Raw genomic sequence first — 11,621 nt, forward strand, 5'->3', positions numbered from 1 at the left:
GGAAGTCCCCAGCAAGGAAAAAAATGAAAGTTCATTGGAGGAAAGTAAAAGTTCAACAATGACAGCTTCTCATTGGCTGAGCTGCAGCGTGTCCATTGGCTGGGCTTGTTGCTGGGCAGGAAGCAAATCTGCCTTCCTCCATAAAGTAATTGCACATCCTGTTTGGGGCTGCAAGGTGTGTCTCTTCCTGTTGGGATCTGTAACTGACTCTGTGATTAACTGATGCTGTCACTGACGTCTTCCGGGTTGGGGTGCTTGATGATGAGTGGTAGGGCTCGAGAGCTCCCTCTACAGGCCTTCCTGACTCCGATTTTAGTTGAGGTTTCCTTTATTAATTTTAACTGTTCAACCCAGCACAGTGAGTAAAAGGAAAGCCAGTGAGCACCGACAGCCTGGCGGATGTTCAGTGACGTGGACTTGGTTGGGATTCAGTCATACCAGCTCCAGCGACACACAGATGAGAGATGACAAGTTCACCCAGAGCTGGGGTTGGCTGGGTGGCCACTATGGAACGTCAAGGGGGCAAGAGAATGTGCCATGTAAACAACTGGCCCTGGAGTCCAGGCTGGTGGGGTTGTCGGGGGAGGGGTGTTGTGATGCTAGAAGGTTAAGGGCTTGAGGGGGGATTCCCAGTGAGGTCAAAAAAGGGGATCTGTAGGAACAAGGGACAGGTGGGGCTTTTGAGGGAGGACATCATCTCAGGAATGAAGGAGCACAGAAATGGATGGACAGCCACACTGATGTGATTGACAGAGGGTCCAGCAGACATGGTTAAAGCACAGACAGTTTCTTTATGGCCAAGGACACACAAACCTCTGTTCAGAGTCCCCCGCACAGAGCGGGAGCCATGCGGCGGGCTCCAGCGCAAAAGTACTGCATCCCAGGCTCTCTAGAGGCTTGCAGCTCCAAGTGTGTGGTCCAGGCTGGCAGCATCCACTTGACAGGGAGCTTGTGAGAGATGCAGACTCTCAGGTGCCCCCCCCCCCAGCCCCACTGAATAGGAATCTGCTTTTAGCAAGCGAGTCACGTGCTCTTAAAGTTTGAGACGTGCTGCCATGAGAGTCCTTCAAGGGCAGCGCCTGTGCAGAACAGGAAGTCTGCCAAACCCGAGAAGTGCTCAACCGTCTCTTCCGAAACTCAGTGATCCTCTGCCTCCTCGCCAGGGTGACTCGCTGGTCCAGAGCAGTTGCTGCACGTTCCTGTGTTTTACGAGAGACTGAGAGACCGGAAGTTCCAATGCTGCCCCTAACAGGACTTCCGGGATTGTGAAGGCACTCGGAATAGTGCCTGGGGCAGGCAGGGAGGGAGAGTGTGAGGCCCTTGAGGGAGCCCTATGTCCTGGCGGTCAGCAGATGACAGCAACAGGGCGGGCGTGTAGGTGACCCGGCTCCCACCAGCGGGCGAGTGGTCAAGCGGAGGTGCGTCAGTCGTCTGTTGCTGGTCTGAGTCGCTGTGAGCTTCTGAGCGACCAAAGCGATTTTACAGTTAGAGGCACTCGAGTTTCAGGCTTGCTCATTCCACACACGTTTTTTGTGTGTGCCAGATTACGACCGTCGTGTTGAATTGGGGCAAGGCGGCCAGGTTAGAACAGATGTCAGCCAGCATGAGTCTTAGTTGCAAAAGTTTGTTTTCTAACTTTTAATACCCCTCCAGTTATTAAGTTCCCCAGATTGTGTGGCTAGCGTGATAGTGGACAGTTGAGCAGGAAAGGGGGGATGATGGCACGGCTCCTGGCCTCTAAGATGCTTCTAGTCTGGTTGGGGGAAAAGAGTTCACCCTTCCGAAGCTGCCAGGGCGTAAGACCCGATGCCGTGTCATCTGTGTCAAGGTCACGGTGCCGTCACCTGGGCCACGCGTACGCATCGTGGCTTTCTTTGAAGGACCTGGACCGCTCACAAAGTGTGTGGCTGTGGGTGTATCTCACGCCTCAGTTTCATCATCAGTCACATGAGGATGACCCCTCCCTCCCAGAATAACCAGGAGGATTAAATGAGGCAAAGCACATAGTGGGTCCTCAGAGAAACATCAGCTGATGAACCTGGAGGAGAAAGAGCGCGGGGCCCTGCGTTAGCTTCCTCAGGCTGCCTTAGGAGAGTCCCACAAACCAGGAGGTGGAAACGACAGGCATTGTCTCGCAGCGCTGGAGGCTGGAAGTCCAAGATCAAGGTGTTGGCAGAGTGGGCTCCTGAGGGCCGTGAGGGAGACTGTTCCAGGCCTCTCTCCTTGGCTTGTAGATGGCCATCTTCACGTTCCCTCTCTGCTGCATCCAAGTTGCCTCTCTTTATAGGGACACCAGCCACATTGGATTGGGGCCCACCCTCATGACCTCACGGTAACTTGATAATCCCTGTAAAGACTGTTGCCAAATAAGGTCACATCCTGAGGTCTTGGGGGTTAGGACTCCAGCATGGGAATCTTGGGGGCCACTGTGAAACCCGTAACAGGCCCTGTGAGCTTCCTGAAGGGAGTGGATTTAGAGCTCATGAAAAGGGTTTGGAATGTGGGGTCCATGAAGAAGGAACTCCTTGCTAAGGAACAGCTCTAATACAGCAGCCATGGGAAAGAACAGCGGTTTCCAGTGACCTGCTCTTGATGAATGACACGTGTCGATTGTCCCCTGCAGGCCTTGGTGACATGGCGGTCTCCAACACCATAGGAAGCAACGTGTTTGACATCCTGGTAGGACTCGGGATACCGTGGGGCCTGCAGACCATGGTTATTAACTGTGGATCCACGGTAAGCTCCTCTCGCCTCTTTAGTAAGTGAGCCGGACGTGGGGCACATCTGGGGAATGAGAGTGGCATTGCCCCTGTTCCACCCGAGGGCCCCAGGGCACATGCTTCCCCCTTCTCCTTGGCACCAGGCGCCCACTCTCTGTGCATGCTATCAGAGCAGGCTGAGGGGTGCCCGCAGGAGGGAGCGCTCGTCGGTGCCTCCACCCCGTGTCTCAGCCCAGCGGCCTGCCTGTGCGTCCGCTCCTGGTCCAGCTCCTCAGACAAGCAGAGTCAATGCTTGAATCCACAGTTGGCTGACCCTCCACAGCCACGTGGTCACCGTGAACACTTGCCCGTGCGTTCCAGATGAGGGAGGGAATAAACGAGAGCACCCTGGGCGCTCAGAATGGACGGGCCCTGAGCAGCCCAGAGATTCAGGGCCCGTGTGTTCGTTTCTCCAGGTGAAGATCAACAGCCGGGGTCTGGTCTACTCCGTGGTGCTGTTGCTGGGCTCCGTCGCTCTCACCGTGAGTTTGCACAATTTCAAAATAGAGGCCTCGTGCGTGTTTCATTTCATCAGATTCTGCCGGGTCACACCCCTCGCACTCTCCCCTGGCAGTGAGGGATAAAGCTGGGGAAAGATAGAAATGCAGATACCCCTTGCCACAATTTGTGCCAAGAAGGTTGGCAGCCAGCACGACACTGCTCCCTCAGTGGCTAGGAAGTCATCAGAGGAGGCAGATTATATTTCCTCTGTTCTCGCTGCTCGTCCAGTCTCCTCTCGCTGGTGCCAGGAGGAGAGAGATCCTCCCCCAGCCCAACTGAGCTGACGGATGGGGGCCTGACGGTCGGGCTCAGGGCTGGCACGTGGTCGTACTGAGGTCTCCTTACACCGTGGGCCCAGAACTGTGCTAAACACTTTACTTCTGCACGTGTGTTCACCCCTTACAATCACCTGGTGCTACCATTCTCGATTTGCAGAAGAAATCAAGTCTTGGGGGTTAAGTACCTTGCCCCAGGTCACAGGGTTAGCAAATGGCAAAGCTGGGATTGGAAGCCGGGTTGGTCTGTCTGTATAGGACGCCTGATGTTGCTCTGGTGAAGTAACTATGATCCACCCCTTAGGAAGCCTCGATTCAGGCGGGACAAGGAAGGGCGTGAGGGCAGCACGGGTGAGCCTAGAAAGACTGTAGAAAGAGGGTGTGCTGCACCCCTATCTCCCCAGACACACCCACATATGAACAGGGACAGGTGGCCCAAGCTGAAGTTTCCTGGACCGCCGGCCAATAGGAGTCTCGGAAGTTTTGCTGAAGAGGGCTGAGGATGCCAAGGTCTGAAACAAAGGGAGCGCCCAGCAACAGGCCCTGGTTGTCCCTAGAGAAGGTGTGGGCAGGGAGGACCTCGGTGCCTGGGTTGGGCCAGGAGGACACATGCGTCCCGAGGAAGTGGCGTGCCTGCCCAGAGACGGGCTTTAGATTTGCCCTTTCATCAGACAAGTCTAAAGCCTGCAGCAGGGCTCATTCTGATCAGACCGAGGATATACCAGGCAGTGACGTTCTGCTCGTATCCACATTTTGGAGAAAGTTCTGGGGTTCATCATTGGTGCCTAGTTTTCCGGTAAAAATGCCTTTTGTACTTCTCTGCCCCCAAGCCCAGTCTTCGCACTCTGTCCTTCCAGGTCCTCGGCATCCATCTGAACAAATGGAGGCTGGACCGGAAGCTGGGGATCTACGTGCTGGTTCTCTACGTCGTCTTCTTGTGCTTCTCCATAATGATCGAGTTTAACGTCTTCACCTTCGTCAACTTGCCGATGTGCCGAGAAGACGACTAAAGCTGAGCCGCTGCCCCCCGGGAGCCGTTCTGGACACTCCGGCGCTGGGGCCCCCCTTCTCTCCCCTTCCTCCACCACGAGTCTGTCCTGCCTCGGCAGCCACGGTCTGTTGTTTCATACACTGGAAGGAAGAGCCATCGTGGGCTTTGTCTGGTCGCGGGCCAGGCTGCTGGGCGTCCTCCTCCTCCTTGGAGTTCCGCCCCCCAAGGCAAGTTCTGGGGGCCGCTATCTGAGCAGCTTCACAGATCTCTGAGCTGCCAGCCACAGGGATGTGGCGTGTGTCACATCCGTCCCTCGACACTCTAGTCAGGAGGACTTCTCTGTTCAGTTTGTCCTTCTCTTGCACGGCAGCCTCGGAAATGAGGCGGTCGGTGAACGTGAGGCCTCCTGGGACAAGTGCAAAATAGGACTGTTGTTCTCAAGTGTCCCCTCTGGGCCGGGGGTGTGGGTTCCTTACCCAGCATGTGCTCAGAGGCTCCGACTTCTGCGGGAAGCACTCACGGTTTGGAGGGGGCAAAGCCTCAGCCGGTTGGTTTGGGGCCGTGACAGCAGACATTCCACCCCTTTTTCTGGAAAAATTGGAAGAATGGAAACAGTGTTTCACAGCAGAAGAGAGAAAGTGAGTGAATATTCTTAGCAGTTTTATGGCTGCATTCAGAGAAGGAGCAATGAAATATTAAAAATAAAATGTCATATAAATCATCATACTTGAAAAAGATCATTCCGTACAAAAGGATGGGGACCAAAAAGGTAGCGCTTATGGAAAATGAATCCTGTGGGTATCGTGTTGCACTGACACTAAGACGTTTGGTCTGGAAGATAGAAAAGAGCAAGACTGACATCTGAACGGGTGCTAAGTCAGAGACACAGTGAAGATTGTAGTTTACAGCCGTACATTCCAGACCTTCCGTGCGATGCAACGCACTGACAGTCTGGGTTTGTCATTTCTCTGTTATTGCTCTACTCTCAAAGCCGACCTGTTCAAAGACCTAATTGTTTATGGGCCCAACAGATTTCCTAGCCTGCTGAACTGTAGCGAGGGTGCCAGACGTAATGGTTAATGACAAAAAGAGAGATTTCCTGAAAAACAACAGATTGCTCTCTGCTTAGCTGGAGGCAAGTATGAAAACCATCCCTTGGAATTTTTAGAATGAAGTTTCTTGAACCTTAGAGCTTGCTACACTTGAAAGGCCAAGGATGGGAGGCTGATTCAAAAATAGAAAAATATTAAGCAATTTTCGACTGCTTCATAGCTCTCAAATATATATTAAAAAGATTTACGAACACAAACCCTTCGTGGTTTCTGAAAAGAGCACAATTAATTTTATATAGAGGGGTTTTTTTTATTTTTTTAATGTTTCTATTGCAGAAGTCTATCAGATTTGATGCACTTTTAATATTGGGATATTTTGCACGGAAGACTGTTTGGGAACTACCCGTGACGGGGCGTGGAAAGGAGGCTTTTAGTGATTGGACAATAATCGGTCCTTGGCAATGAGTTTAAGTCCAATCGTGGATTCCTTCCTGAGACACACAGGTTGTGACGCGAGGTGGAGTTTGTGGCTGTGCTCTGGAGGGCCTCCTGGATTTCAGGAGGAGGAAGTGTGCAGGCTTGTGTCCTTAGGTTAGCATGATTCTAAGATGGGCTGGAACTCAGTCCGCAGGCTTCTGTTGTGGGTCTGCATCAGTGTTCGTAGCTGTACCACACCAAGGCTTCTCTTCTTATTTCTCTACTTAGATCTTGGGCTCAGTGGTCTTCAAGTGGAGGACAGTGGTGATTTTCCTAAGAAATTAGCTCTGTGGGAGGCCAGGGGGCCTGTAGGTTCATCAGTATCAATTTTAGATGCAAGCGGGTTCAGAGCCCTGGGGACCGACTGCCCTCTTAGCGTAGCTGGCCTGGTCCCTCCCATGCTATGGACCCATCCAGGTTTCAAAGTGCTTCTGTTTCTACCTTGATTCTCAAAACTGCCCTGAGACGTCAATAGGGATTATTCTCCCCGTTTAACAGAAAATTTAGTCTTGGAGAAGTCGGGTAACTCTAGGTCAATGGCCAGTAAGTAACAGAGCAGGAGCCAAGCTGGATATTTTCACCCTTCCTGGCTCAGCCATCCTCGGGGGGCGGGAGTGGGGGTGTATCTTTGTCCTTGTGGTTGCTTCTTATTGTCTGAGTTAAAACTTCATCGAATATTTACTTAGGGTGTCCCAGTTCATATCCTTTTCTCTCTCCCTATCCAGTGTCCTTATTTTTTCCTGATAAAACCAAAAACTATTTTTACCTGCAAGGCACCGGCCACATGGCCCCTGACAGTGTCCTCGCTGGTGTTCACATCTCTGAATCCTGGTGCAGCTTTCAGAGAACACATCCTGATTACCCGCCTCTTCCTCAGCAGAATCCACCTGAGATTGTAAAGTATACAGCAATTGCAGTTTGAGACTGAAAAATAATTTTCTTATTGTATACAGCATTCCTCCTGGCTACTTCTCTTTTGACTTTAATGTGCCAATGTCACTTTCTTAAAGATCTATGCATTTATTGTGTCTAGGAAACTCTATATACACTGTAGGTGAAAGATTGTCCTTTTCCCTAAATATTTTTACATCACAAGTTTAAAGAATTGCTTGATTAATTAGGCCTTCCTTTTAAAGGAATGCTTTTTATCACCACGCAGAGTTGCTTCCTTTATTTTATTCCTGAAGCTAATTAGCATGGGGTAATTACTCCGCTTCAAAAATAAGCAATTAAAAAGTCTATAAACTTAGCTCTTCTAATTGGGGGCAGAAAGGAGAAATGAGCCATTGCACTCCAACAGAGAATGTCTGTAGGAACAGACGCAGGTGGTTCCTGTGGAGCTCTGGTTTGGGATCTGCCCTTGCTAGCTCAAGCGTGGTCAGGGTGAAAGGTATGGTCTCCGAGAAGCTGGCCCTGGAGGAAGGTTCTGGGTCAGCTGCAGTGTGAGACTAATGGTTAAGGGCACCGTGGCAGGTCAGTCGTCCTACCCTCCCTTCCTGTCACCCACGATCTGCTCACCTCTGTGCTGCTCGCCTGTGTGCACATACCTCCCAGCCCTTGTGCATTTCACCGGCTCATTACCACCTGTCGGGGCTGTTCCTTGCTTCTGCCTGTCAATCCCCTGCCTTTAGTGACCCAAGCGGCTGATAAGGCATCGCCCTGCCGGAGCCAGGTTGAACCAGGTGAGGCATTGCTCCAGGGCAGTCCTGCAGACCCCACCCAGAGACCCGCCTCCTGGGCTGCCCATGGTCTAGGTCCCAACGGAAGAAACTTTGGCCTCTTCCCTCTTGATGGGGCCTTGCGATCCTTACAGCACCCTCAGGGGCCCGGCACTCAGGAACATGGGGCTCCCCGCGAAGGCTGGGGATGTGGGCAGCGTGTGTGTGGCCTCCTTGCCGGACACCCCTCTTTCCCCATGGCCTTTCTCCTCCCTGGGTCCTGGGGCCCCTGCCTCTCCTTCAGGTGGGGGTGGACAGGTGAGATGGAGTGGGGGAGGGTCAGTTCCTGCCCTCCTTCCCCAGGTGTGAAATGGGCTGGTGGGGTTAAGTGCTGGAACAGGGTAGCACTTTCCCCTGGAAGCCGGAGGAGAGATGCAGAGACCCTCCTCGGTGAGCTCGGTTTTCCCACGAGGCCGTGGCCCTCCCATCAGCCCTGACACTGAGTGGGCACCAGGGACGGACCTGCCTCCTCTCTCCTGTCCCCATCTTTCCTTCCTTTGTAGTCTGTACTGCGTATGTGACAGGCTCACAGCAAATGCTTCTTGCTCGAATAAACAGGGAACTTGCTCATTATGGTGAAAACCTTCAGGAGATTATTGCCATGTGCCGTGATTTAAATCTTCCCGGGTCCCTCTAATGCGCTCTGAACACGATTTCCGTGTGTATTTCTCCTTTTGGGGCAGTTAGCCGGTACCTCCAGGGCATCTGAGATGGTCCACATCTTGGCAGCTTGGTGACCCCATCGTGCCCATAGAAACTTCCAGAAATTTCTGAAAATGCTCTCTGGGCAGCTCTTGGGTGACAGAAAGTCCGTCATCCCCCCTCCTACCCCTAGACCCAAAGTGCTACCTCCCTGGCCCCTGCCCTGTCTGTGTGGATTCACCCAGAGCATCTGGCGCCCCTGCCAGGTGTGAGCACTTGCTCCCTGGCTGTTCTGGTCTCTGCAGCTGATCACAGGAGCCCCTCAAGCGTGAAGACTCCCTCTGGGCCTTCTCAAAGCGTGGACAAGGGGCCCCTCCAGCCCTGGGTAAATCTTCCCCACTGTGTCAGTCATGTGGGTGGTGGAACACGAGGATCTTTCCATGGGTCCATCCCACAAGGCAGAGGACACGGCTGGCACACAGATTTTTTTGCTCACTTCGAGCCTGGCCTCTTACCAGTGTGGCTTGTGTGGGGCCCCTTTGCTGTGCCGCAAAGAACGTTCCCCAAAGGGCACAGTCTGTGGGGCTGCAGAGTTTTCAAAGGCATTCAGGTCGTTGTATTTCCTTCTTAATAAGAAAAATGAAATTGGGACACTAGTTTAGTGCTTAGCTTCTGGCCTAGTAGCCAACAGAGGACTATCGGACCATCCCAGCGCTGCCCGACCTCCAGGAAACGGGGACCCGCATAAAATCGGGAGCAGAGGCCATTTTCTCCCGCTCTGCCTCCCAGGGGAGCTATTTTTTCCATCACAACTGGGACGCCAGCTGGGTGGTATTAGAGCTTTGATTATTTTATGGGGATTTAAAAAATTCTAACTTTCCTATGACAAATGGCTCCCTGGTTGCATTCGTCTCTACTAAGTCCTCTCACACTGCCTTGGGCTGGTGGCCACGCTTTGTGTCATTTACCTGAATGTTTCTAAGGGTTTTCATCGCCGCTTACAGTGTCAGCATCCAGTGGGCGAGGTCGTGTATCCGCCGCGCACCTTGTAGCAGAGGCTAACAGCATCCTCTCTTCTAGTTCAGGAAAAGGCCCGCCACCTGAACACCCCGGTACAGAGCTGCGGCTGATGGCAAGTGGCTCTGAGAGTCAGAAATGCCCTGTACCTATATGAACGTCAAGCCCCTGGCTGTGTGGCTTTTCTATCTGTTAGGTTTATGGGTCTGCGATGGGCTGCTCCTTGGTTAAAAGCCGATGACACACGGGGCATAATCCACACGTATTCCCACTGTTGCCAGAATTCAAACAATTGGCTTTTATGCAACATGTTGGTTGGGACTTTTCCATGGTCACAGCCAATAAAACCCTTACTCCTGGAGAAAGTATGTACCCTCCCCACTCCACCACTGGAAAACAGTTTTTTTAAAGCTCTCAAGAGGGAACGTGCAGCTTTTGGCTCCTGGCTTCGTGGTTTGATACGATCAGCCTTTGTACATAAAGGAAGGGTCCCAGATAACAGCCCTTCCGGCTCCCCGTCCAGAATTCCCAGTGCAGGAATTCCCGAGCGTCCACACAGATGCACGGTCCCCTTTCAATGGAAGGAGCGAGGCCTCTCCTCCTCCTGAAAATGCCTGGAGTGTGAGCAAGACAGTTCTGTTTTTCCAAATCAAATGTCATAGTGGCTTTTTTTCTAGTCACTGGGCGTCCCTGCTCCCACCCACAGAGGTGCCCCTCTGAGCTGTGAAACACTTCTCGGAGCTTCCTCCACGCGGCTTGGACCAAAGATATTTGGGGACCCAGTGGACAGAGCTGTGGCTCAGCCTCTGTGGCTCGCTCTTGGGGACCCTCCTCAGGGGGCTTCTAATCTGGGAGGCTCTGTGTCGTTCAGAACACACACTTCCTGGCAGGGTGCCCTCTGCCTGTGTCTCCTGTCCAGCAGCCACCAGACAGGAGTAGCTGTTGGGTGTCTGAACACAAAGAGAGCATTGATTACCTAGAGAGGAAAGAGGGCTGCCAGCCAGATGGGGCCCAGCCCGTGGGCAGAGGCAGGAGCTGCCAAGGAAAGGGCCGAGCGAGGAGAGGGAAGTCACATCCTGGATGCCCAAGTGGCAGACTGGGCGCAGTTGCTGCAGGGCCGTGCGGTCCTCATGGGGTCTTCTTGGGGCCCAGCCATGACTTACAAAGTAGCAAGTAGATAGAATCAGAGGCCTCTTGTGTCCAGAAAGAACCCCCTTAAAAACAACCAAGACCAAGAACTTCGGAGGCTGTTACACATCCCTTGAGTTCCCCACAAGGCGTTTCTTGCACGCTGGGCTGAATGCCGCCATCTTTGTTCATTCTCCCTAACAGGCAAAGTAGGAGCAAAGAGTTGAAAAGTTGTAAATAATAAATATATTTATCCCGCTATTTATTTTTTCAATAACTGTGACCTCTTGCACTGTGAATGCGCTGTGATATGAGATTCTTAGTTTAATAAAACTGTCATTAAATTTGAATGAATTGATATTATTGGTTCCTAAACACTGGCGTAAGTTTATTTTTATTGTAAAGAAAATCTAGAGTAAATATGAACTGAATCTTTATAAGAAATCTAGCGGTCAGTATTGTAATGCAATATGTCGAAATCTGTACACTGTCAATGAAATAAATGAGCACAAGCTGTCCCTCCCCTGTGGAGCTCCCACTCATGTTTTAATAGACACATATTTGTATTTTTTGGAGAGAATTCTTTACACTGGAATAACAGCCATTTGAAACCATTTCAATTTGCATATTGAGAAAAAATAAACTTCAAAAAGGATGAGGGTTGGAGGTTTTTCATTATAATGATTGGTAATGAAGAAAACAAAGCAGAAATCTCATAACTTGGCTAGGATAAATGAATCCAGACCGTCCCAACCCTGTCCTACCTCATCAGCAAGGCCAGCGTTATGGGTGTGGGAGCTGTGCCGTCAGACAGGGCCTCACACTCAGAAAGGCCCCGGGGTTCGTTGTCACCATCTTGGAATTCTTAATAATTTTCTGAAAAGGGGGCCCCACATTTTTGTTTTTGCACTGGGCCCTGCAAATTATGCGGCTGGTCCAGCTCCTTGGGAATAAGGTCACACCCTCAGCTCTGGTGTCATGATAGACTGAGATTACATGGAGAGGTTCTCGTTAATTCCTTCGTTCTGCAAGTTTCCTGAGTCCCAGCTGCCTCAGGTGCC

At 51.8% G+C, this 11,621-nt stretch overlaps 1 protein-coding gene across 3 annotated transcripts in view; it reads left to right on the forward strand.

Moving 5' to 3' along the window:
- SLC24A4 (solute carrier family 24 member 4) overlaps positions 1–11,215 on the forward strand; it is a 157,365-nt gene extending 146,150 nt beyond the window's left edge. For all 3 annotated transcript variants that reach the window (XM_023628297.2, XM_023628296.2, XM_070249783.1), the window contains 3 exons: positions 2,624–2,736; positions 3,176–3,241; positions 4,393–11,215. In XM_023628297.2, the coding sequence (XP_023484065.2) occupies positions 2,624–2,736; positions 3,176–3,241; positions 4,393–4,545 (332 nt within the window). In that variant the 3' untranslated portion in view covers positions 4,546–11,215. The remainder of the gene's footprint in view (positions 1–2,623; positions 2,737–3,175; positions 3,242–4,392) is intronic.
- The last annotated feature ends 406 nt before the right edge of the window (positions 11,216–11,621 follow it).

The sequence above is a fragment of the Equus caballus genome, chromosome 24 (genome assembly GCF_041296265.1).
Source record: "Equus caballus isolate H_3958 breed thoroughbred chromosome 24, TB-T2T, whole genome shotgun sequence".
In the NCBI taxonomy this organism is placed as follows: Eukaryota; Metazoa; Chordata; class Mammalia; order Perissodactyla; family Equidae; genus Equus; species Equus caballus.